The sequence below is a fragment of the Gnatocerus cornutus genome, unplaced genomic scaffold (assembly GCF_029298725.1).
Source record: "Gnatocerus cornutus isolate USDA-ARS CGAHR unplaced genomic scaffold, icGnaCorn1.1 ctg00000023.1, whole genome shotgun sequence".
Taxonomy (NCBI): Eukaryota; Metazoa; Arthropoda; class Insecta; order Coleoptera; family Tenebrionidae; genus Gnatocerus; species Gnatocerus cornutus.
In genome coordinates this window covers 487,993-514,362 of record NW_028275375.1, presented here as the reverse complement: position 1 = coordinate 514,362, position 26,370 = coordinate 487,993, and the positions used below count along the sequence as shown (strand labels likewise).

The following is a 26,370-nucleotide window of genomic DNA, read 5'->3' as shown; positions in this document are numbered from 1 at the left end:
CAATTTTCCAAATCTAATTCGGTCAATTTTTCGCTTATTTTTAGAGCAAATTTTAATTATTGGTGCACATTTTATGTAGAATTTCATGCAAAATCCAAAACTAGTTGAATTTTTCACATCTGTCAATAAAGAACAAAAATAGAAGCGTTTAAAGTTGTGAATAGTAAATTCTTAGTTCCGAATTCTTTGATCTCAATTTTTCAAATGTAATCCGGTCGATTTCTCGTTTTTTTTTCGGAGCAAATTTCAATTATTGTTGCTCATTTTACGCAGAATTTCATACAGAATCCAAAACTGTTTGAATATTTCACATTCGACAATGACTAACAAAAATAGAAGCGTTTAAAGTTGGAGATAAATTCATAGTTCCGAAACTATAATCTCAATTTTCCACATGTAATTCGGTCGATTATCGCTTATTTCCGGAGTAAATTTTAATTATTTGGGCTCATTTTACGCAGAATCTCAAGCGAAATCCAGAACTGCTTGAATTTATGACATCCGGTAATAAGTAACGGAATTAGAAGCGTTTAAAATTGTAGACAGCAAATTTTTCGATCCGAAACTATTGGTCTTCATTTTTCAAACCTAATTCGGTCGATTTCTCGCTTATTTCCAAAGCAAATTTCAATTATTGATGTTCATTTTACGCCGAATCCAAAACTGCTTAAACTCTTTAGATCCGCCAATAAATAATAGAATTAAAGGCGTTTAAAGTTGCGGTTTGGATTTGGGAAGCAAATTATAATAATTTCCAAAACAATTCAAATAAAAAACCATAATAGAGCCTAAATGAGGTGAAAACTACACCTTATAAAACGCGAAGAAAGTCAAATAAACGCATAATTGTAAAAACGTTAGAATAATTATCATTTGGCGCATCATATTTTTTCCCGGCCTGCGCTATTTTGGGGCGTAATTTCGGACTTGGGGACCGCAGGCTTGTATGAAGAATCAGCAATAGGAAACGGATTGGTCCATAAATATTTATAGATGATTTTGAGGGCCAGTCCGCAAGAAAAACAAAAATTCGTATGATTTTAACTTGGAAATGAGCGATGTGATTTGTTTTGACTTACCTGGACCATTAAAGAAATGCCCACGATCCCTTGGGATTTATGCTGGGCCTCCGACATGTTGTGGTAAAGTTGTTTGTTGAACCCATAGAGTTGAATCTGGAAATAAAAAGTGGTGAGGCTTTCATATTGTGATTGGCTTGAAAGCTTCGTAATAAAATATTGTGAAGCAATCTTCTCTTAATATTTATGAGGCAGTTGTTTGAATGTCTCGAGGATGTGTATTCACATAGAATATGTATACCATCGTCCTCGCGTATAAAAGGAAAAACTAAATCGATGGGAATAAAGTAATAACACAGAATAGATACATATCCCAGTCCATCACGCTGACTTTTCAAGAAATTCAATAAGTCGTATTTGAATCCGGATGATTCGGGAAGATGAATGTATGCTTAGGGCACGTAGAAGATTTTTCCGTTCAATATTGAGCGTTCGGTTCACGAAGGAGGCGATAATTTTACTGCTAAACCCGCGTCTTCCCTACAACCTTTAACGGAAATGTACTCAAAGAACTGCACGAGACGAGCTAAAAGCTGAAGATAAACATGCGATTCCGAAGCGTCTTATGCTGCCAACGTCTCATATTTACTGCCGGAAAAGCATCCTGCTGTTATTTTCAAAAATCGCATTACCTACTATTAATTCCTTGTGTCACCATTTCACGTAAACGAGGTTATGTCGCTTTCTTCCCCAATTTTCACTGTTTTATTCACTTTTACTTCGACTTGGCGGCAACAAATCACTTATTACCATTCTTCAGCGTCATTGTACTAAATTGCGCCGCAAACTGCGCAGCACGACAAAATAGTTACTAGATCTGCTGCCAACCCACAAACTTAGCACAACTAAAGTCACTAGACGTTGGATTTTAAGTGGAAAATGGAACTAATTTAAGACGATTATCTTTTTTGAGCGCGTTAATAGACCAACCAAATTGTGGCGCTTACGTTGTACCGCGTTTGCACTAATATGTCAGTTTGGATTTCTGTCAATAGTGTCATTTGTCAAATGTCAAAATCGCCAATAAGGAAGAAATTTAAAGAACAAACGGCAAAATTGGGCGTACGTTGAGTCAGTTTAATCCTTTTACCGCGTCATTTCGCATAGATTAGTAGCAGAGTAGTAATTGCTTACCAACTTCCCCAAATTAGAGCAAAAAACACATATTTTAGAATTTTTTATTTCACAGATGAACTAGAAATTATCAATTTTGTTTTTACGCAATAACAATCAAACTTGCGGAGTTTATTACTTTGGATTCACTTATCAACTTCTCTAAATTAGAATGTTATAGAGCAAAAAGCACAATTTTTAGAATTTTTTATTTCGCAAATGAACCAAAAACTTACAATTTTATCGAAATAAAAATTTGTAACTGCGGAAGTTTTCATGCTCCGACAACCAAATTTGAAAAGTTTACTAGTTTGAACTTGCTTATCAACTCCTCCAAATTATAAGGTTGTAGAGCAAAAACACAGATTTTTGGAATTTTTTATTTCGCAGATGAACTAGAAATTTTTAATTTTGGAAAATAAAAATTTGTAACTTTGGAAATTTTCACGCAAAAACAATAAAATTTGGAGAGTTTACTGACTTGAACTTGCTTATCAATTCCTATAAATTAGAATGTTGTAGAGCAAAAGACACATATTTTAGAATTTTTTATTTCGCAGCTGAACTAGAAATTTGCAATTTTGGAAAATAAAAATTTGTAACTTTGGAAGTTATCACGCAATAACAATAAAATTAAGGGAGTTTACTAATCTGAGCTTGCTTATCAACTCCCTTAAAGTCGAACGTTGTAGAGCAAAAAGGACAGTTTTTAGAATTTTTTATTTTGAAAATGAACTAAAAAAAAACATTTTTGAAATATACAAATTTGTAATTCTAGGAGTTTTTACGCAATAATAATAAAAATTAGAGAGTTTACTAAGTTAGACTTGCTTATTAATTCCTTCAAATTAGAAACTTGTAGAGCAAAAGACACAGTTTTTAGAATTTTTTATTTCGCAGATGAACTAGAAATTTTCAATTCTGGAAAATAAAAATTTTTAACTTTGGAAGTTTTCACGCAAAAACAATAAAATTTGGAGAATTTACTGGTTTGAACTTGCTTATCAATTCTTATAAATTAGAATGTTGTTGAGCAAAAGACACATATTTTAAAAAAATTTATTCCGCAGATGAACTAGAAATTTGAAATTTTTCGAAATAAAAATTTGTAACTCTGGGAGTTTTTACGCTATAACAATAAAACTTAGAGAGTTTATTAGTTTGAACCCACTTATCAGCTCCTCCAAATAAGATTATTATAGGGCAAAAGGACAATTTTTAGAATTTTTTATTTCGCAGATAAACCAAAAATTTCCAATTTTTTGAAATAAAAATTTGTAACTCTGGAAGTTTTCATGCTGCGACAACCAAATTTGGAAAGTTTACTAGTTTGGATTTGCTTATCAACTCCTCCAAATTCTAAGGTTGTAGAGCAAAAACACAGATTTTTGGAATTTTTTATTTCGCAGATGAACTAGAAATCTTTAATTTTGGAAAATAAAAATTTGTAACTTCCAAAAATTTCCAATTTTTTGAAATAAAAATTTGTAACTCTGGAAGTTTTCATGCTGCGACAACCAAATTTGGCAAGTTTACTAGTTTGGACTTGCTTATCAACTCCTCCAATTTATAAGGTTGTAGAGCAAAAACACAGATTTTTGGAATTTTGTATTTCGCAGATGAACTAGAAATCTTTAATTTTGGAAAATAAAAATTTGTAACTTTGGAAATTTTCACGCAAAAACAATAAAATTTGGAGAGTTTACTGACTTGAACTTGCTTATCAATTCCTATAAATTAGAATGTTGTAGAGCAAAAGACACATATTTTAGAATTTTTTATTTCGCAGCTGAACTAGAAATTTTAAATTTTTTATAATAAAAATTTGTAAATCTGGAAGTTTTTATCCAATGACAATAAAATTAAATTAAAAAAAGCACTATTTTAGCCACTTGTTGTATACAAAGTATTATTTTGAAGATTAAATTAAAAAATCCATTTTTGAAAAATAAAAATTTGCTACTCTGGAAGTTTTTACCCAATATTAATAAAACTTGAAGAGTTTACAAAGAATGAACAAAATTGTGCGTAGGTTGAGTCAGTTTAATCCTTTCAGCGCATCATTGGGCATAGATTAGCAGCTAATTAATGATTTTTGGAAGGTGATTAAAGGTTATGTAACCGACGTTCCAATCATTATCTTCCTAAAGCCCATCTTCCATAGCTCATGCTAAATCCTCCGACGCGATTTTCATAATAAAAGTAATCCGTATACATCGCGAAGATCGTAAAAGAGCCCTAAGCATGTGGATGGTAGTGATTATGTGCAATACAAAGAGTTTGACCCCGTACATCTTCTTTAACACGCAAACTTACGACGTGCTTAGAAACATAAATACTACAAGCGCTGTAAAATTTCACTTCTTTGTATCGAAAAATTTGAATTTTTAAGACCCATTACTTGGAAATTTTATTAACAACAATAACAATCATTATCCCGACGTAATGTAAGCTCCGCCAGCAAGCATTGTTGCAACCCCATTCAACTTTGCTAATGGGAAATTCTAGTCTCGAATCTTTTCTTTTGTAGCCCCCTTTTCAAAGAACATCCGATTCACTGTTTACAAAAAATAGACAATTCACTTCGTTAAATAAGTGCGCCCGACCTAAATTAACAAACTCGACGTGCGTGTAAAATCATGCGAGTGCGGGCGGACATTTTGGGCGAATTTAATTGAATCGAATGCCACAACTTTCGGGGAAATATTGATAATAGTATTACGGTTATGTTTGGGAATGGAGATGGAACCTTTGAAACTTGCTGGAGGATACGTTTCGGAAACAATATATGAAGTAATAGGACGATGTGGGTCAGCCGAAAAGGCAATTTACAAAGAAGCACAAGGAAATAAATAAAAGTCGGATTCTACCTACGACATTTTTTCAAAATTCAAGTTTCCCGCCGCACAGTTGGTAAAAAGCTTTTTCGTACTCAGCTAATAAAACATTGAAATGAGTCGCAGCTATGAGCGATCGCCTGTCAATATTAATCATCTTTGAGTGAAATCATATTTTTCTGGTTTCTTTCGTTTGCTATTTCTAAACTGATAGTCAATCACTGAGGTGGAAAAACTAGTTATAAAATTTAAATCAAATTTTCGGCGATTCCATCAGATAATAATTTAGAATTTTTTATTTTGCAGTCGAACTAAAAATATCCAATTTTTTTAAGTAAAAATTTGTAACTTTGGAAGTTTTCATGCAATGACAATAAAATTTAGGAAGTTTACTAGTTTGAACTTGCTTATCAACTCCCCTAAATTAGAATGTTATAGAGCAAAAAGCACAATTTAAAAAAAATATATTTTGCAGATGAACCAAAAATTTTCAATTTTTCGAAATAAAAATTTGGAACTCTGGAAGTTTTCATGCTGCAACAACCAAATTTGGGGGGTTTACTAGTTTGGACATGCTTATAAACTCCTCCAAATTATAATGTTGTAGAGCAAAAAACAGATTTTTGGATTTTTATTTATTTCGCAGATGAACTAGAAATTTTCAATTTTAGAACATCAAAATTTGTAACCTTCTAACTTTTCATGCAAAAACAATAAAATTTGGAGAGTTTACTGGTTTGAACTTGCTTATCAATTCCTATAAATTAGAATGTTGTAGAGCAAAAGACACATATATTAGAATTTTTTATTTTCCAGATGAATTAGAAATTTTAAATTTTTCGAAGTAAAAATTTGGAAATCTGGGAGTTTTCACCCAATAACAATAAAATTAAGGATAATAGATTAGACCTGTTCATCAACTCTCTCAAATTAGAATGTTGTAGAGCTAAAGACGCGGATTTTAAAATATTTAATTTCGGAGATGAACTAAAAATTTGCAATTTTGGAAAATAAAAATTTGTAACTTTGGAAGTTTTCACGAAATAACAGTAAAATTTAGGGAGTTTACTAATTTGGACTTGCTTATCAACTCCCCCAAATTCGAACGTTGTAGAGCAAAAGGCACTGTTTTTTATGATGATTTTTGAAGATGAACTAAAAAATCCGTTTTTGGAAAATAAAAATTTGTAACTTTGGGAATTTTTACGCAATAATAATAAAATTTGTGCTTATCAACTCCTCAAATAGAATTTTGTGGATCAAAAGACACAGTTTTTAGAATTTTTTTTTGCAGCTAAAAATAATACCCAATTTTTTAAAATAAAAATTTTTAACTCCAGGAGTTTTCACCCGATTACAATAAAATTTAAGGAGTTTACTAGTTTAGACCGGCTTATCAACTTCCCCAAATAAGAATTTTGTAGAGCAAAAGACACGGATTTTAGAATATTTAATTTCGCAGATAAACCAAAAATTTCCAATTTTTTGTAATAAAAATTTGTAACTCCGGAAGTTTTCATGCTGCGACAATCAAATTTTGGGAGTTTACTAGTTTGGTCTTGCTTGGCAACTCCTTCAAATTAGAATCTTGTAGAGCAAAAGACACGGATTTTATAATTTTTTATTTCGCAAATAGACCAAAAATTTCCAATTTTTCAAAACAAAAATTTGTAACTCTGGAAGATTTTGCATTTTAACAATAAAATTTGGAAGTTTACTAATTTGGACTTTCTTCCTTCCTCCAAATTAAAACAGTGCAAAAAAAGACACAATTTTTCGAATTTTTTCATTCGCAAATAAATTAAAAAATTTCCAATATTTTTAAAACAAAAATTTGTAACTTTGGACCTTCTTATACAAAAACAATAAAATTTTGAGGGTTTTCTAATTTGAACTTGCTTATCAGTTCCCTCAAATGTTATAGAGCAAAAGTCACAATTTTTAGAATTTTTTATTTCGCAGATAAACTAAAAATTTCAAATTTTTTAAGATACAAATTTGTAACTCTAGGAGTTTTTGCGCAATAACAATCAAATTTGGGAAGTTTATTTGTTTAAATATACTTATCAAGTCCTCCAAATAAGAAGGTTGTAAAGCAAAAGACAGAATTTTTATAAATTTTATTTCGCAAATGCAGTACAAAATTCCAATTTTTTTCCAAATAAAAATTTGTAACTCTAGGAGTTTTTACGCTGTGATAATAAAGTTAAAGGAGTTTACAAGTTTAAATGTGTTTATAAGTTCTCTTAATTTAGAATGTTGTAAAGCAAAAGATACTGTTTTTAGAATTTTTATTTCGCAGATGAACCAAAAATTTCCAATTTTTCGAAATAAAAATTTGTATCTCCGGAAGTTTTTATGCTACGACAATAAAATTAGGGGAGTTTTCTAGTTTGGACCCACTTATCAACTCCTCCAAATAAGAATCTTGTAGAGCAAAAGACACAGATTTTAGAATTTTTTATTTCGTAGATAGACCAAAAATTTTAAATTTTTAAAAATAAAAATTTGTAACTTAGGAAGTTTTTACGCTATGACAATAAAATTTAAAGAGTTTACTCGTTTGGACTTCCTTACCAACTCCCCTAAATTAGAATCTTGTAAAGCAAAAGACAGGGATTTTAGAATTTTTTATTTCGCAGATAGACCAAAAATTTCCAATTTTTTAAGATAAAAAATTGTAACTCTAGGAGTTTTTGCGCAATGACAATCAAATTTCGGGAATTTATTTGCTTAAACGTACTTATCAACTCCTACAAATTAAAAGGTTGTAAAGCAAAAGTCAGAATTTTTAGAATTTTTATTTCGCAAATGAAATAGAAATTTCCAATTTTTGAGAATAAAAATTTGTAACTCTAGGAGTTTTTACGCTGTGATAATAAAGTTAAGGGAGTTTACAAGTTTAAATGTGTTTATAAACTCTCTTAATTTAGAATGTTGTAAAGCAAAAGATACCGTTTTTAGAATTTTTATTTCGCAGATGAACCAAAAATTTCCAATTTTTCGAAATAAAAATTTGTATCTCCGGAAGTTTTTATGCTGCGACAATAAAATTAGGGGAGTTTACTAGTTTGGACCCACTTATTAACTCCTCCAAATAAGAATGTTGTAGAGCAAAAAACACACTTTTTGGAATTTTTTATTTCACTGATGAACCAGAAATATCCAATTTATGAAAATAAAAATTTGTAACTCTAGTAGTTTTCACCCCATTATAATAAAATTTAGGGAGTATACTAGTATGGACCTGCTTATCAACTCCCCCAAATAAGAATCTTGTAGAGCAAAAGACACAGATTTTAGAATTTTTTTATTCCGTAGATGAACCAAAAATTTTAAATTTTTAAAAATAAAAATTTGTAACTTAGGAAGTTTTTACGCTATGACAATAAAATTTAGAGAGTTTACTCGTTTGGACATCCTTACCAACTCCCCTAAATAAGAATCTTGTAAAGCAAAAGACACGGATTTTAGAATTTTTTATTTCGCAGATAGACCAAAAATTTCCAATTTTTTAGGACAAAAAATTGTAACTCTGGGAGTTTTTGCGCAATGACAATCAAATTTCGGGAGTTTATTCGTTTGAACGTACTTATCAACTCCTCCAAATTAAAAGGTTGTAAAGCAAAAGACAGAATTTTTAGAATTTTTATTTCGCAAATGAAGTAGAAATTTCCAAATTTTGAAAGTAAAAATTTGTAACTCTGGGAGTTTTTACGCTGTGATAATAAAGTTAGGGAAGTTTACAAGTTTAAATGTGTTTATAAGCTTCCCTAATGTAGAATGTTGTAAAGCAAAAGATACCGTTTTTAGAATTTTTTTTTCGCAAATGATCTAAAAATTTCTAATTTTTTAAAGTAAAAATTTGTAACTCCGGAAGTTTTTACGCTGGGACAGTAAAATTTGGGAAGTTTACTTGTTTAGACTTGCTTATAAACTCCCCCAAGTTAGAACATTGTGGAGCAAAAGACACAATTTTTAGAATTTTTTATTTTGCAGTTAAAACTAACAACCAATTTTTCAAAATAAAACTTTCTAGCTCTGAGAGTTTTCAAGCTGTGACAATAGAATTTGGGGAAATTAACTCTTTTGAACCTGATTATCAACTCCCCCAAATTAAAGTGTTGTAGAGCAAAAGACACAATTTTTCGAATTTTTTCACTCGCAGATGAATTAAAAATTTTAAATTTTCTAAAATAAAAATGTTTGGGAGTTTTCACGCAACGGTAATAAAATTTGGGAAGTTTACTAGTTTGGACTTGCATATTGACGCCCTCAAATTAGAATCTTGTAGAGCAAAAGACACAATTTTTAAAAATTTTCAATTTTTAAAACGAAAATTTCTAACTCCGTAAGTTTACACGCTGTAACAATAAAATTAAAGGAGTTTTCTAATTAAAATTTGCTGATTCAATAAAAAGCGTTTTCGTAAATGACAGTAAGTATGGGAAGTACCCAGCTAATAAAACATTGAAATGAGCCTCGTAGTTATGAGCGTTCGCCTGTCAATATCAATCATCCTCGAGTGAATTCCTACCTCTTCGACACACCATTTGCATTATATTAAATTCTTTATTCATCCTGTTTGTGTATATTCGATGCTCGCCGGTCATCAATTTTATTCATGTGTGTGGCATTGCTTGCACACTTGAAGATTTCAGTAGAAATCGCAATTTGCATGCGTAGCTCCGGCATAATTTCCCCGTCAAAGCGCCCCCTGAAAAATATAAATTCTTCCCGTACGCGCAAGAACATTTCACCTGGCCGAAACACTACATCAAACTGTCTAGAAACTCCGATGTCTTACTTAACATTCCGCGCACACTGAAGAAATAACGTTTCGATTTTATATCAAGACTTCTTTTCGCTAATACAGTTTCCAAAGTTGGATGGATTTAAAATTTTGCTTTACCGAACATTACTTCCCGTTATTATCATTCATACAAAGCAAGCAATTTTCCGAATCCTTCATTCAAATCGCTCACTAGATCTAAAAGACATGTACATGATTGTTAAAAAATTCCACGATAATTGAACAGTTTTCAAAGTTGAGACAAACAGCTCGTTATGTGAAACTCGCTCGTTTTCTTACAGTTTGCGCTTACAATTGGAAACGGAAAACATTATGTTACATTTGACGGAAGTAAATTTTACTTGTTTTGTTCGTTTTTTGTTGCTTAACTCGGTTAAACGAAGAGCTTTCACGAGCGATTTCATTGAGAGACAAATAATGCAAACGACCTCTTGTTTCCTCTTATTAAGAGTGGCCATTAATTAAATATGAAGAAGATTCGTACAATTAAAAGATGCCGGAGAAACGAATTGGAGCGCACAGGAAGCAGAGAGTCAAAATCGTACCGAATTATATGGAGAATGACCGTTTAGAAGTGTAGTCATGTTTTCGCTTTGATGTGGCTGGGATGTTTGTCTTTAATTCTTTTCCATCAAAGCCGCAGTTTCTTTTAATCAAGTTTTGAAATTGTGGCCTCTCTGCGGATAATTTCCTCAATTGACCTCTCTGATCTCAATCTTTTGCTTTTCCTTTCAGGTTAAATCATATTTTTATGGTTTCTTTCATTTTCTATTTCTAAACGGATGGTCAATGACCGAAGCGGAAAAACTAGTTATAAAATTTAAATAAAATTTTCGGCGATTCCATCGGTTAATAATTTAGAATTTTTTATTTCGCTGTCGAACTAAAAATATCCAATTTTTTAAAGGAAAAATTTGTAACTTTAGAAGTTTTTATCAACTTCTCTAATTTAGAATCTTGTAGAGCAAAAGACAGATGTTTTAGAATTTTTTATTTCGCAGATGAACTAAAAATTTTCAATTTTTTGAAATACAAATTTGTAACTCTGGAAGTTTTTACTCAAAAGCAATAAAACTTTGGAAGTTTATTAGTTTAGACGCACTTATTAACTTCCCCAAATTAGAATGTTATAGAGCTAAAAACACAATTTTTAGAATTTTTTATTTCGCAGATGAACCAAAAATTTCCAATTTTTCGAAATAAAAATTTGTAACTCCGGAAGTTTTTATGCTGCGTCAATAAAATTAGGAGAGTTTATTAGTTTGGACTTGCTTATCAACTCCTTCAAATTAGAATACTGTAGAGTAAAAAATACAGATTTTGGAAATTTTTATTTCGCAGATGAACTATAAATTTTCAATTTTGGAAAATAAAAAATTGTAACTCCGGAAGTTTTCATGCTGCGATAACCAAAGTTGGAGAGTATACAAGTTTGGACTTGCTCATCAACTCCTCCAAATTAGAATGTTGTAAAGCAAAAGACGCAGATTTTGTAATTTTCTATTTTGCAGATGAACTACAAATTTTTAATTTTGGAAATTAAAAAATTGTAATTCCGGAAGTTTTTATGCTGCAACAATAAAACTTAGGGAATTTACTAGTTTGGACTTGCTTATCAACTCCTTCAAATTAGAATACTGTAGAGTAAAAAACACAGATTTTGGAATTTTTTATTTCGCAGATGAATCAGAAATTTGTTTGAAAAATAAAAATTTGTAACTTTGGAAGTTTTCATGCAAAGACAATAAAATTTTAGGAAGTTTACTAACTTGAACTTGCTTATCTGCAACTCCTTTAAATTAGAATGTTAATAGAGCAAAAAACACAATTTTTAGAATTTTTTATTTCGCAGATGAACAAGAAATTTTCAATTTTTTAAATTTAAAATTTGTAACTCTGGAAGTTTTCACTCAATAGCAATAAAACTTGGGGAGTTTATTAGTTTGAACCCACTTATCAACTACCCCAAATTAGAATGTTATAGAGCAAAAAACACAATTTTTAGAATTTTTTATTTCGCAGATGAACCAAAAATTTTTAATTTTTCAAAATAAAAATTTGTAACTTCGGAAGTTTTCGTGCTGCGTCAGTCAATTTTAAGGAGTTTACTAGTTTAGACTTGCTTATCAACTCCTCCAAATTAGAATGTTGTAGGGCAAAAAACACAGATTTTGTAATTTTTTAATTCGCAGATGAACTAAAAATTTTCAATTTTAGAAAACTTTGGAAGTTTTTATGCAAAAACAATAAAAATTGAAGAGTTTACTAATTTGAACTTGCAGAGCAAAAGACGCAGTTTTTAGAATTTTTTATTTCGCAGATGAACTAGAAATTCCCAATTTTTCAAAATAAAAAATTGTAACTCCGGAATTTTTTATGCTGCGACAATCAAAGTTAGGAAGTTTATTAGTTTAGACTTGCTTATCAACTCTTCTAATTTATGATGTTATAGAGCAAAAGACACAATTTTTAGAATTTTTTATTTCGCTGATGAACCAAAAATTTCCAATTCTTTTAAATAAAAAATTTGTAACTCTGGGAGGTTTTACACCACGGCAATAAAATTTGGGGAAGTTACTAAATTAAACCTACTTATCAACTTCCCTAAATTAGAAAATTGTAAAGCAAAAAACAGAAGATTTAAGTTTTTTTCCCTCAAAGCCCCGTTTTTTTTTAATCACGATTAAAAATTGTGGCCTCTTTTTGATTAATTTCCGAAATTGACCTCTCTGATCCCAATCTTTTCATGTTAAATAAATTTTTTCTATTAATCAATTTCTAAACCGATAGTCAATGACCAAAGCGATTGACACTCGCTAGTGTCATAATTTTACTGTGAAAACTACTCATAAAATATAAATAAAACCTTCATCGGCTAATAGACAACCATTTTTAAATATTATTTCGGTCATTGGTAGTGCTATCGACAAATCAATTACGACTCGCTTCTAATGCGAGATTTGTCCACAATCAAAAATATCTTCGAATTAATAATGTAGTCCGAATTAAGTGCGGTAATTACCGATTATCGATTCCCTCATTACATATTTACTTTGTTTGTATCGGAAACTTTAGTTTGTCGTTCATTTATTCAACGCTAGCAAAGCCGTGAAGAAATTTTCTGGTCGATGTCACTTACCTCTGCAGGAAAAGAATATCCATGGATGTGGTGTTCAGATCCTTGCTGATTCTCCACTCCATAGTGTATGTAAATCTCTTCAAACTGATAACGATAAGCCAGAGGTCCTCCGGAGATGTTGACGTGTTGTTTGGTGTCTTTATCTACTCTAAACACCAACGATTGTCCTGTGTTGTGCAACGTGCCGCTCACCTGCCAAACATTCGTTCGGTTTAATTGAGGGCGAGTCGGAAGGAGGCGCTCCTTGACAAAAAGAGTCGCGATAAAAGCGCCCCAGACTAGGGTCATCTATCATTCAATCAGAGGGTATGCGTAGCGGGACACCGCTAATGATCAAAACCATTATATACAGTTTAAATCACATCTTGTTTTTGCTACACGTTGCTATTCAAAGCCCGAAGGAATAACAAAAAAAAGACCCGAAAAAACAATCAGTCATTTAGCGGATTTACTCTTCGACAAGCATTAACTTTGCTCGACAATTTTTACTTACTTTGTGCTTGTCCAAGTGTATTCGTTGCAGATGCGGATCGAAGAGTAATTTCTCGGGCTCTACGTTGATGGGCGACTGTCTCCTTCCTTTCGAGCACATGTTCCATTGGGGGTTCATGAGTCCCCAGTAGCCCGGTCCTGGAAAAATCAATGTCACATTACAAGTTAGATACAACCTGACATCCACGGCGCCAAATCAAATTTGTCTCAATATCGCCATGAATATTTGACGATGGTGCCTTGAACTTGCAGTGCATTCGGGTCAAGAGGAAATTGATTCTAGATTTTCATTTGGGTGGATTGATCTGATTTTTTCATAAGCTGGATTATAAATGAATGTGCAACTGAAGAAAAAACAACTTTTGGTCGGTAGGGGTTATTATTCTTTCAAGGAATGGGCGCAATGGGATGATACTTTCGGATTGGATATTTTCGAACATTTCTCATTTCGGCGGGCGAGTGAAAGGGGCGCCAAAATTTGTAACTCTGGGAGTTTTCACGCTATGACTACCAAATTTTGGGAGTTTACTCGTTTGGACGTACCTATCAACTCCTCTAAATTAGAATGTTGTAGAGCAAAAAACACAGTTTTTAGAATTTTTTGTTTCGCAGATGAAGTAAAAATTTCCAATTTGAAAAAATAAAAATTTCTAACTCTGGGAGTTTTGACGCAATGTAAATCTAATTTAGGGAGTTTACTAGCTTAGACCTGCTTATACTCTCCTTCAAATTAGAATAATGTGAAGCAAATGACACGGATTTAAGAATTTTTTCTAAAAACTAAAACTAAAAATTTCCCAATTAAAAAAATTGTAACTCCGGAAGTTTTTACGCTGTGACAATAAAATTTAGGGAGTTTACTAGTTTAGACTTCCTTATTAAATCCTCCAAATTAGAACGTTGTAGAAAAAAAGATACAATTTTTCGAATTTTTTCATTCGCAGATGAATTAAAAATTTCCAATTTTTAAAAAATAAAAATGTGTACCTCTGGGAGTTTTCACGCAATGATAATAAATTTTGAAAAGTTTACTAGTTTGGGCTTGTATATTAACTTCCTCAAATTAGAATCTTGTAGAGCAAAAGACACAATTTTTTAAGTTTTTTATTTCGCAGATAAACATTTCCAATTTTTTAAAATAAAAATTTGTAACTCTGGAAGTTTCTACGTTGTATAAAAAAATTTGGGGAGTTTACTAATTTAAACTTGCTTATCAACTCCCTTAAATTAGAATATTGTAGAGCAAAAAATACGGATTTTAGAATTTTTTATTTCGCTGATAAACTAAAAATTTCCCTTGCATGAGAATAAAAATTTGTAACTCTGCGAGTTTTCTCGCTGTGATAATAAAATTTAGGGAGTTTAATAACTTGGACCTGCTTATTAACTCCCCCAAATTAAAACGTTGTAGAGCAAAAGACAGAATTTTTAGAATTTTTTATTTCCCATATGATCTAAAAATTTCCAATTTTTCAAAATACAAATTTGTAACTCTGGGAGTTTCTACGCTGTGATAAAAAAATTTAGGGAGTTTACTAGTTTAGACTTGCTTATCAACTCCCTCAGATTAGAATATTGTAGAGCAAAAAAATACGGATTTTAGAATTTTTTATTTTGCTCATAAACTAAAAATTTCCCTTTCATGAGAATAAAAAATTGTAACTCTGGGAGTTTTTTCGCTGTGATGATAAAATTTAGGAAGTTTACTAACTTAGACATGCTTATTAACTTTCCCAAATTAAAACGTTGTAGAGCAAAAGACAAAATTTTTAGAATTTTTTATTTCCCATATAATTTAAAAATTTCCAATTTTTCAAAATAAAAATTTTTAACTCTGGGAGTTTCTACGCTGTGATAAAAAAATTTGGGGAGTTTACTAGTTTAAACTTGCTTATCAACTCCCTCAGATTAGAATATTGTAGAGCAAAAAATACGGATTTTAGAATTTTTTATTTCGCTCATAAACTAAAAATTTCCCTTTCATGAGAATAAAAAATTGTAACTCTGGGAGTTTTTTTTGCTGTGATGATAAAATTTAGGAAGTTTACTAACTTGGACCTGCTTATCAACTCCCCCAAATTAAAACGTTGTAGAGCAGAAAACAGAATTTTTAGAATTTTTTATTTCCCATGTGATCTAAAAATTTCCAATTTTTCAAAATAAAAATTTGTAACTCTGGAAGTTTCTACGCTGTGATAAAAAAAATTGGGGAGTTTACTAGTTTAGACTTGCTTATCAACTCCCTCAGATTAGAATATTGTAGAGCAAAAAACACGGATTTTAGAATTTTTTATTTCGCTCATAAACTAAAAATTTCCCTTTCATGAGAATAAAAATTTGTAACTCTGGGAGTTTTCTCGCTGTGATGATAAAATGTAGGGACTTTACTAACTTGGACCTGCTTATTAACTCCCCCAAATTAAAACGTTGTAGAGCAAAAGACAGAATTTTTAGAATTTTTTATTTCCCATATGATCTAAAAATTTCCAATTTTTCAAAATAAAAATTTGTAACTCTGGGAGTTTCTACGCTGTGATAAAAAAATTTAGGGAGTTTACTAGTTTAAACTTTCTTATCAACTCCCTTAAATTAGAATATTGTAGAGCAAAAAATACGGATTTTAGAATTTTTTATTTCGCTGATAAACTAAAAATTTTCCTTTCATGAGAATAAAAAATTGTAACTCTGGGAGTTTTCTCGCTAAAAATTTAAGGAGTTTACTAACTTGGACCTGCTTATTAACTCCCTCAAATTATTAAAACGTTGTAGAGTAAAAGACAGCATTTGTAGAATTTTTTATTTCCCCTATGATCTAAAAATTTTTCAAAATAAAAATTTGCAACTCTGGGAGTTTCTACGCTGTAATAAAAAAATTTGGGGAGTTTACTAGTTTAGACTTGCTTATCAACTTCCTCAGATTAGAATATTGTAGACCAAAAAATACGGATTTTAGAATTTTTTATTTCGCTCATAAATTAAAAAATTCCCTTTCATGAGAATAAAAATTTGTAACTCTGAGAGTTTTCTCGCTGTAATGATAAAATTTACGGAGTTTACTAACCTGGACCTGCTTATTAACTCCCCCAAATTAAAACGTTGTAGAGCAAAAGATAGAATTTTTAGAATTTTTAATTTCCCATATGATCTAAAAATGTCCAATTTTTCAAAATAAAAATTTGTAACTCTGGGCGTTTTCAGGCAATAACAATAAAATTTGGGGAAATTACTAATTGCGACTTGCCAATTATCTCGTCCAAATTAGAGTGTTATCAAGCAAACGACACAATTTTTAGGATTTATTATTTCGCAGATAATTTTTTTCACGCTCTGCCAGTAATTTTTGCAGATTCGCAAACTTTAAAATAAAAAACAATTTTAGAAAATAGATTACTTCATCATGATTTTTTCACCCCTTGCATGTAACTGTCCACTATCCGATGACCAATCAATTGAGTATCGACAACAGCATGAATATTTGAAGAAATCGGCTTGAAATTGCAGTGCATTTAGCTCAAAAATAAATTAAATCTTCATTTTCATTTAAGCCAATTCGTTTGATTTTTTTTTTCAAGCGTTGTATTATAAATGAAGGTTGGATCAAAATAAAAATCCTGCCTCTCGATGCCCGAGTTTATTATTTTTTCAACGACGAGGATCGGGCTTACAAGCTACCCGTGTATATTTCGAATTTGTTACATAAATAGCAGTTTTTTCAAACGTAAAAAAAGCGTAAGAACGGGTATATTTCCATGTTTAATTAAAAGAGACAGAGATTTTCCTGTTTTCTCGCAAATTATGTACAATCATTAAACAAAGTTTCGACAGCCCATTTTAAACTTACAGACATGATTATTAATTTCCACCATTGGATATGACAGATTCTATTTTAAATTTGACATTTTCCTTGTTTCAGGTTAATTTACAAACGTGTCTGTTTTTTTATTAAAACTTTATGTTTACATAGGATTTTTCATAGCCGCTGGCGTCGAAACAAATTATTTTTATGTGGGAGTCAATAACAGGAAATTCGGTTCTTGTTTTCTAGTTTCCAAACTTTTACTGATACTAAACTAACTGATAAACGTGAGCGATGCGATTTTAATGCATTAATTGATTATTCTGGAAATTTCCGGTGGGTGGACAATAAAAATGGCATTGTGTTGTCGTTTAGTTTCAGTTTTCCGTCGCGAACTAAACGAAAAAAACTTCCAGTGTTGTCAAGTTTGTTACTATTATTTTGAAGCCCAGCCAAAAATTTTCTGTTTTTGCCATTCGGACGTATAATTTAGACAGTTTTGACGCTAGGGCAATGAAATTTGGAGAGGTTACTATCTATGACTTGTTGATTATCTGGTCCAGATTTCAAATTTTTCGAACAACAGGGGCGGATTTTAGAAATTTCCGTTTGCCAAGACGGGCAAAAATTTCCAAAATTTACAATTCGGACCTGGAACTTTAGTAGTTTTGACAATAACTTAATGAAATTTGGAGAGGTAACTATTTCTCACTTGTTGACTGTTTGGTCCAAATTTCAAATTTTTCTAACAACAAGGACCAATTTTAGAAATTTTCATTTTCAAACGGGCCCAAAATTTCCAATATTTTCAATTCGGACCTGTAACTTTAGTTACTAGCACAATGAAATTTGGAGAAATTAATATCTCTGACTTGCTGACTATCTGGCCAAAATTTCAAATTTTTCGAGCAACAGGGACGGATTTTAGAAATTTTCATTTTTAAGACTAGCCAAAATTTTCCAATAATTTCAATTCGGATCTGTAATTTTAGTAGCTTTGACACTAGCGCAATGAAATTTGAAGAGGTTTCTATTTATGACTTGTTTACTATTTGGCCCAAATTTCTAATTTTTTAAACAACAGGGGCGGATTTTAGAAATTTCCGTTTGCAAGACGGGCAAAAAATTTCTAATATTTTCAATTCGGACCTGTAACTTTAGTTACTAGCACAATAAAGTTTGGAGGAATTAATATCTTTAATTTGCTGACTATCTAGCCAAAATTTCAAATTTTTCGAGCAACAGGGACGGATTTTAGAAATTTTCATTTTTAAGACTAGCCAAAACTTTTCAATTCGGACCTGTAATTTTAGGAGCTTTGACACTAGCGCAATGAAATTTGAAGAGGTTTCTATTTATGACTTGTTTACTATTTGGCCCAAATTTTTAATTTTTTAAACAACAGGGGCGGATTTTAGAATTTTCCGTTTGCAAGACGAGCAAAAAATTTCCAATATTTACAATTCGGACCTGGAACTTTAGTAGTTTTGACAATAACTTAATGAAATTTGGAGAGGTAACTATTTCTCACTTGTTGACTGTTTGGTCCAAATTTCAAATTTTTCTAACAACAAGGACCAATTTTAGAAATTTTCATTTTCAAACGGACCCAAAATTTCCAATATTTTCAATTCGGACCTGTAACTTTAGTTACTAGCACAATGAAATTTGGAGAAATTAATATCTCTGACTTGCTGACTATCTGGCCAAAATTTCAAATTTTTCGAGCAACAGGGACGGATTTTAGAAATTTTCATTTTTAAGACTAGCCATAACTTTCCAATAATTTCAATTCGGACCTGTAATTTTAGGAGCTTTGACACTAGCGCAATGAAATTTGAAGAGGTTTCTATTTATGACTTGTTTACTGTTTGGCCCAAATTTCTAATTTTTTAAACAACAGGGGCGGATTTTAGAAATTTCCGTTTGCAAGACGGGCAAAAAATTTCCAATATTTACAATTCGGACCTGGAACTTTAGTAGTTTTGACAATAACTTAATGAAATTTGGAGAGGTAACTATTTCTCACTTGTTGACTGTTTGGCCCAAATTTCAAATTTTTCTAACAACAGGGACGCATTTTAGAAATTTTCATTTTCAAACGAGCCTAAAATTTCCAATATTTTCAATTCGGACCTGTAACTTTAGTTACTAGCACAATGAAATTTGGAGGAATTACTATCTTTAATTTGCTGACTATCTGGCCAAAATTTCAAATTTTTCGAGCAACAGGGACGGATTTTAGAAATTTTCATTTTTAAGACTAACCAAAAATTTCCAATAATTTAAATTCGGACCTGTAACTTCAGTAGTTTTGACACTAGCGCAATTAAATTTGAAGAGGTTACTATTTATGACCTGTTGACTGTCTGGCCCAAATTTCAAATTTTTCCAACAACAGGGGCGGATTTTAGAAATTTCCGTTTGCAAGACGAGCCAAATATTTCCAATATTTACAATTCGGACCTGGAACTTTAGGAGTTTTAAAAATAGCTTAATGAAATTTGAAGAGGTAACTATTTCTCACTTGTTGACTGTTTGGTTTAAATTTCAAATTTTTCTAACAACAGGGACGGATTTTAGAAATTTTCGTTTTTAAACGAGCCAAAAATTTCCAATATTTTCAATTCGGACCTGTAACTTTAGTAGTTTTGTCACTAGCACAATGTAATTTTAAGAGGTTATTGTTTCTGACTTGTTGACTGTTTGCCCCAAATTTCAAATTTTTCAAGAAACAGGGACGAATTTTAGAAATTTTCATTTTCAAGTCGAGCCAAAAGTTTCCAATATTTTCAATTCGGACCTGGAACTTTAGTAGTTTTGTCACTAGCACAATGTAATTTTAAGAGGTTATTGTTTCTGACTTGTTAACTGTTTGCCCCAAATTTCAAATTTTTCCAATATCAGGGGCGGATTTTAGAAATTTTCATTTTCAAGTGGAGTCAAAAGTTTTCAATATTTTAAATTCGGACCTGTAACTTTAGTAGTTTTGTCACTAGTTCAATCAAATTTAAAGAGGTTACTAGTTCTCATTTGTTGACAGTTTGGCCCAATTTTCAAATTTTTCAAACAACAGGGACGGATTTGAGAATTTTTATTTTCAAGACGAGCCAAAAGTTTCCAATATTTTCAATTCGGACCTGTAACTTTAGTACTTTTGACTCTAGCACAACGAATTTTGAAAAGGTTACTACTTATAATTTGTTGACTGTTTGGCCTAAGTTTCAAATTTTTCCAACAACAGAGACGGATTTTAGAAATTTTATTTTCATGACGAGCTAAAGGTTTCCAATATTTTCAGTTCGAACCTGGAACTTTAGTAGTTTTAACACTAGCACAATGAAATTTAGAGAGATTACTATTCATAACTTGTTGAATGTCTGGCCCAAATCATAAATTTTTTAAACAACAGTGACGGATTTTAGAAATTTTCATTTTCAAGACGAGCCAAAAGTTTCCAATATTTTCAATTCCGGCCGGTAACTTTAGTAGTTTTGATGTTAGCACAACGAATTTTGGAGAGGTTACTATTTATGACCTGTTGACTGTCTGACCCAAATCTCAAAATTTTCGAACAACAGGGACGGATTTCAGAAATTTTCATTTTCAATTCGAACCTGCAACTTTAGTAGTTATTGTCAAATTCTCAATTGAAGCTTCGTGAATTTTTAAATTATACCCTTCAGATTGGAATAATAAGCTAATCTGGAGTTGAAACTTTCGCCAATTTCCATCATCCACCTGCAGAGCATAGAACGAATAATTATATAAAATTAGCGTTAGTTTTCTAACAAGTTTATCAACTCGAAAACTTCAAAACACGGAAGTTTGAAGCCTGAAATGAAGTGTTCGGTTGACAAAAGTTTGCCTCCATATAATATCAAATGATACAAAAGAGGAATTGCGGATTACACCGTTTGTGCTCCCATTAAGGTCGTACGTTTACCATACGTGAAATGTTTTTCCAGAGGTGCGTCTAATTTCACTCCGGACAGAGAATTGTGTAACTTTGTTGTAAGGAATGTTCCAGATAACTGTCACTAGTTTACTATTACGCTCGGCTTAGATCTTAATTCTGTTTGATGTTTGCAAATCAAATGCAAACCGCAACTTCGGGAGGTATTTAGAGGAGAACAAAAATGGTGGATGCGCCGGGCGACGACACCACACTACTTTTATTAATTATATCTGTAATTTAATTTAAACTTTGCAAAGATTTCAGACATAAGAGAGGTCTTTCGTCGGAATGAATTTTAAGTCCGGACGCGTCCTCGTTCTCTTCAAAGTATGGTGATTCTGAGCCACACCTAGCGATTCACGTAGAATTTTTATGGCCTACCTATTTTTAAACAAAAAACGTACTTTGGCTGGATTAACTTTTAAATTTAGGAACAAGTTTGCATGCCTTCGTGCTGTTAACGTAATTAATGGAAGACGTTTTGGTTTATGATTAAAGGACTACTCGTGAGCGTGTCTTTTACCGTCAACGAAACAAACCTGGTATTGATTCGGGTGAAGTTAGGTCATTATCGCTTTTAGACCTACTTAATAGATTCCATTGTGTGTTAAACGGTGTCGCAACAATGCGTTCAACGACTGTTTGAAAGATCGAGCACTGATATGTCCAATAAACGGAGCGAATGGCCGATACACATCGCGGTGTTATTCGAAAAATCAAATTTCCCGCTCGGAATTTCGAAGTTGGTGCTATTGGAAATCTGAACTAACCTCACTTTTTAAATTACTTAACTTTGACTGATAAAACTGGGGTTGCCACCCAACACAAAACCGCCACCAAATGGCGCACTGTTGCCAGATCAAAATTTCAATGATCCCTAGATGCTAACCTAAAAAATTTCTCCAATGTTTTTCAATAGAATTCTAAAATGTTTTGGTTTCTCCTAAAAATAAAAATTTCTAATATCTGCATTATTTGATTTAGAATTTTGAAATTTCGTACAGTTAATAAATGATTTTAAAGCAATAACGTCTTTAAATTTCATCGCAGTAGCGCCAACAAAACCAAAAATAATTTTTTTTTATAGAATTTTGGAACATTTTGGTTCGTCCCAAAAATAAAAATTTCTAAAATTCGCGTTTTTTGTTTCAGAGTCTTGTAATTTGGTACAACCGCTAAATAAATTAAAAGTAATAACGTCTCTAAATTTGATCGCAGTAGCGCCAACACAACCAAAGATACAATTTTTTTTTTTGAGAATTTTGAAACTTTTTAGTCCGCCCTAAAAATAAAAATTTCTAAAATCTGCGTCTTTTGCTTCAAAATCTCGTAATTTGGTACAGTTAATAATTGAGGTAAAAGTAGTAACTTCTCGAAATTTCATCGCATTAGCGCCAACACAACAACATATACGATTTTTTTTATCGAATTTTGACACTTTTTGTCCCTCCTAAAAATAAAAATTTTTAGAATTCGTGTCTTTCGCTCCAGCATTTCATAATTAATTTACAAACAAATGGATCTGACATTAGCAACAAACTTCAAAGCGAGTTAAAAATGGGCCAAACGAGAAAATAAAGTTCCCGTCCACTGATAACAAAAACCCAAAGTCTAGTGTAGTTCTATTGGCGAATTTTGCCAACTGCTAAAGATAAATAGTCCCCGTCTTGATGATAAAAGGTCCGCATCAGATGCAGATAATTATTAGCAAAGATTAATTACTTCCGTACTGGACATTTTATTGCTGCTAGAAAATGTACTTTTTGCCTCGTTGAGACGAGAATTTCTCCGTGGACAACAAGAAGTCCTCTTCCAGCTTAAAAATTGCAAGAAACGTTTGTGTCGAAGCCAGAGGTCGAGGTCGGCCATCGTAAGAAGGGTGTTGGAGCGTGTTTGCGCCACCCCATAGACCCTTTGTTAGAAGGTAATGTAGTGCGATATTCTTGTAAGTTCTGGGAAAATGCCCTTCCCAATTTTCGGCAAATATTTGTGAACGAGTGCTTTCGGGACGATTTATTTTTATTGGGTCGATGCAATTATTTACACGTGATTTTACTTAAAGCGGAGCCCGGGCTGGGGGTTATCTTTAAATTTTCCAAGTATATAGCGAATCGACTGTACTTTATCGAATACCGAGTATAATACAGTTCGTTTTGATGGCATCGCTTATTGATTGAAAAAGTCTATTTCCTTTAAAAGGGATGCCTTCTTTGAAGTTTGACTCGGAGCGGAGCACTCGTTACGATGACGTTAGTTTAACATTGCACTCCGGGTTATCTTTGCTTCTTACAAGAACCGGAGAAACTTAACCAGATTTGCTCTGAGACTCTTCTGATCAACGCCGTTTTAGTCTAATCCGCTTCAGCCAATCGGCAAACAGGATAAATGAACTTTCGCACTCTTACAGACGTTTGTTATTAAATTTCTACTTCTAAAACTCTTTACTTAAATATTTGGTTTTATATCTCCATTTTTAGCCGGAATGCGACGACAAAGACTACGTAAAAGTGTTCGGAGATGCAACAAGCAATTTCCAAGTAAGCAGAATTTTATTATAGTTCGACTTGAAGCCGTTGAAATAGAACAGCACGAAAATAAACTTCGCCATAAAGAGTACACTTTCTGATTACGCTACTCAAAATGGGATTTGAAAAATCGTTATAATTCAAAGGGTTGTTTTGTCACCTCCAATTCAGTGTCGAGTCAAAAAAAGGCATGAAAATGTGGCTTGTACATTGTTTTTGATGTGGCGAACATTTCTCTCGACAAGCAGCGGTTTCATTTCAAACGACATCATATTTTTAGCATAATAGGTGTTATAAAAGTGAATCGATTTCAGCGGATCATATTTGTGGCTTGTCTGAGCATGTGCTAATTAAACCATCGCCCGCGTCACAAAAGAAGTAAACTCCTCGTGCGCTCGCATCTGCATGAAGAAAAGGGCCGAGCTCCCCTTTGGAAGTTTTCAGATCTTGATTCGAGTCAACAGCCTTTTATCAAGTTGTCGACGTTCCCACTTCATTTTTCACGATCCACGTCATTTGTCAGTAAGTTGGGAAACACCGTAATGAGTTTGAAAACAACGGACGGGCGTGACATGGCGGCGGCGGTCCGGCCAGTTTGGCGATGTCTTCTTTCGAGGCCATTTTTCTTTAGTCGACATCAGCCAGTTTAGACAAGATGAAATGGGCCACCAAGTCAACCGTGCCGCCTCCGTCTTTGTCTCTTAGGGATGATTCGTCTTTTTCTGTTCGCCGAACAAAACCTCCGTTTGCATTATAAACTCGAATGGAATGCAGGGCTAATGGACAAGAATTAACCAGGCAAACCTTTCGATAAAAATTACTTACGCAACGTTTAAATCATTTTGAATGAACGTAAATCACGGTTAAGACTGAGATTTTTTCCAGCTTTTAAATCCACACGAGTGGCGGGAGCGGGAGTCGCTAGGTAACTAGTAAATTTACAGTCGGCAGTTGACAGCGGGGGCGGCTAAGTAGCTCGTTAAGGCACACGGGAGACTAGCACGTCTTGCTTAATACAGACAGAGCTTTTTCATATCCTTTCATCTTGTTACTTCTCTCTTCCGACTTCGATATCCAATATCCGGCTCGTTTCGACAATTACACGGAAAGGTGCCACTGACGACTTGTAAAACTGCACATTTTACATCGGAATTTATCCAAATTCATGCTAATTATTACATTTACAAAAAGAGTTTTGGTGAATGAGAGTGTACCTGGCGATCTACATCAATCGAATTCTCGTTGGGACTGTACTTTAAACTTTGTTGTTAATGTCACATGCATTTGTTTATAATTTAATTAGAAAATTCTGGAGCAAAAAGCAATGATGGACCAAAAAGTTTCACAATTTTATAAAAAAAATTGTATATTTGGTTGTGTTGGTGCTACTGCGATGAAATTTAGAGACGTTGCTACTTTTAACTTACTTATAAACTGTACAAAATTACAAGATCCTAAAGCAAAAAACGCAGATTTTAGAAATTTTAATTTTTAGGGCGAACCAAAAAGTTTAAAATTCTATAAAAAAAATGTATCTTTAGTTGTGTTGGCGCTACTGCAATGGAATTTAGAGACGTTGCTACTTTTAACTTACTTATTAACTGTATTAAATTACAAGATCCTAAAGCAAAAGACGCGGATTTTAAAAATTTTCGTTTTTAGAACGACCCAAAAAGTTTCAAAATTCTGTAAAAAAAATTTGTATTTTTGATTCTGTTGGTGCTACAGCATTGAAATTTAAAGAAGTTACTACTTTTAACTCAATTTAGTAACTGTACCAAATTACAAGATTCTAGAGCAAAAAACGCAGATTTTAGAAATTTTAATTTTTAGGGAAAACCAAAAATTTAGAAATACTAAAAAAAAATGAATCTTTGGTTGCGTTGGTGCTACAACGATGAAATTTGGAGAAGTTACTACTTTTAACTCGTTTATTATTTGTATCAAATTACAATATTCTGAAACAAAAAACGCAGATTTAAAAAATTTTTACTTTTAGACTAAACCAAAAAATTTTAAAATTTTATAAAAAAAATTGCATCTGTGATTGTGTTGGTCCAACAGCAATGAAATTTAGAGGAGTTATTACTTTCAACTCATTTAGTAACTGTACCAAATTACAAGATTCTGCAGCAAAAGCCGCGGATTTTAGAAATTTTCATTTTAAGGACGAACCAAAAAGTTTTAAATTCTATAAAAAAAAATTGTATTTTTGGATGTGCTGGCGCTATTGCAATAAAATTTAGAGACATTACTTCTTTTAACCCATTGATTAAATGTACCAAATTACAAGATTCTGCAGCAAAAGACGCGGATTTTAGAAATGAATTTTTAGGGCGAACCAAGAAGTTTTAAAATTCTATAAAAAAATTGTATCTTTGGTTGTGATGACACTAAACAGCTGAAATTTAAAGACGTTACTACCTTTACTTCATTTATTGATTAAACCAAATTACAAGATTCAGAAGCAAAAAACGCAGATTTTATAAATTTTTTTTTATCGCGGAGCAAAAAGTTTCAAAATTTTATTAAAAAAATTGTATCTTTGGTTGTGTTGGCTCTACAGCGATAAAATTTAGAGAAATTACTACTTTTAATTTATTTATTAACTGTACCAA

The 26,370-nt window shown here is 32.1% G+C and overlaps 1 protein-coding gene across 2 annotated transcripts in view; it reads right to left on the bottom strand.

Annotated features, from left to right (window-relative positions):
• The window catches only part of LOC148166169 (carbonic anhydrase-related protein 10-like), a 159,639-nt gene that overhangs the window by 39,022 nt on the left and 94,247 nt on the right, over positions 1-26,370 (bottom strand). For both annotated transcript variants that reach the window (XM_088049020.1, XM_088049019.1), the window contains exons 3-5: positions 13,475-13,611; positions 12,982-13,173; positions 1,080-1,175 (exon numbers count right to left, since the gene is read on the bottom strand). In XM_088049020.1, the coding sequence (XP_087905146.1) occupies positions 1,080-1,175; positions 12,982-13,173; positions 13,475-13,591 (405 nt within the window). In that variant the 5' untranslated portion in view covers positions 13,592-13,611. The remainder of the gene's footprint in view (positions 1-1,079; positions 1,176-12,981; positions 13,174-13,474; positions 13,612-26,370) is intronic.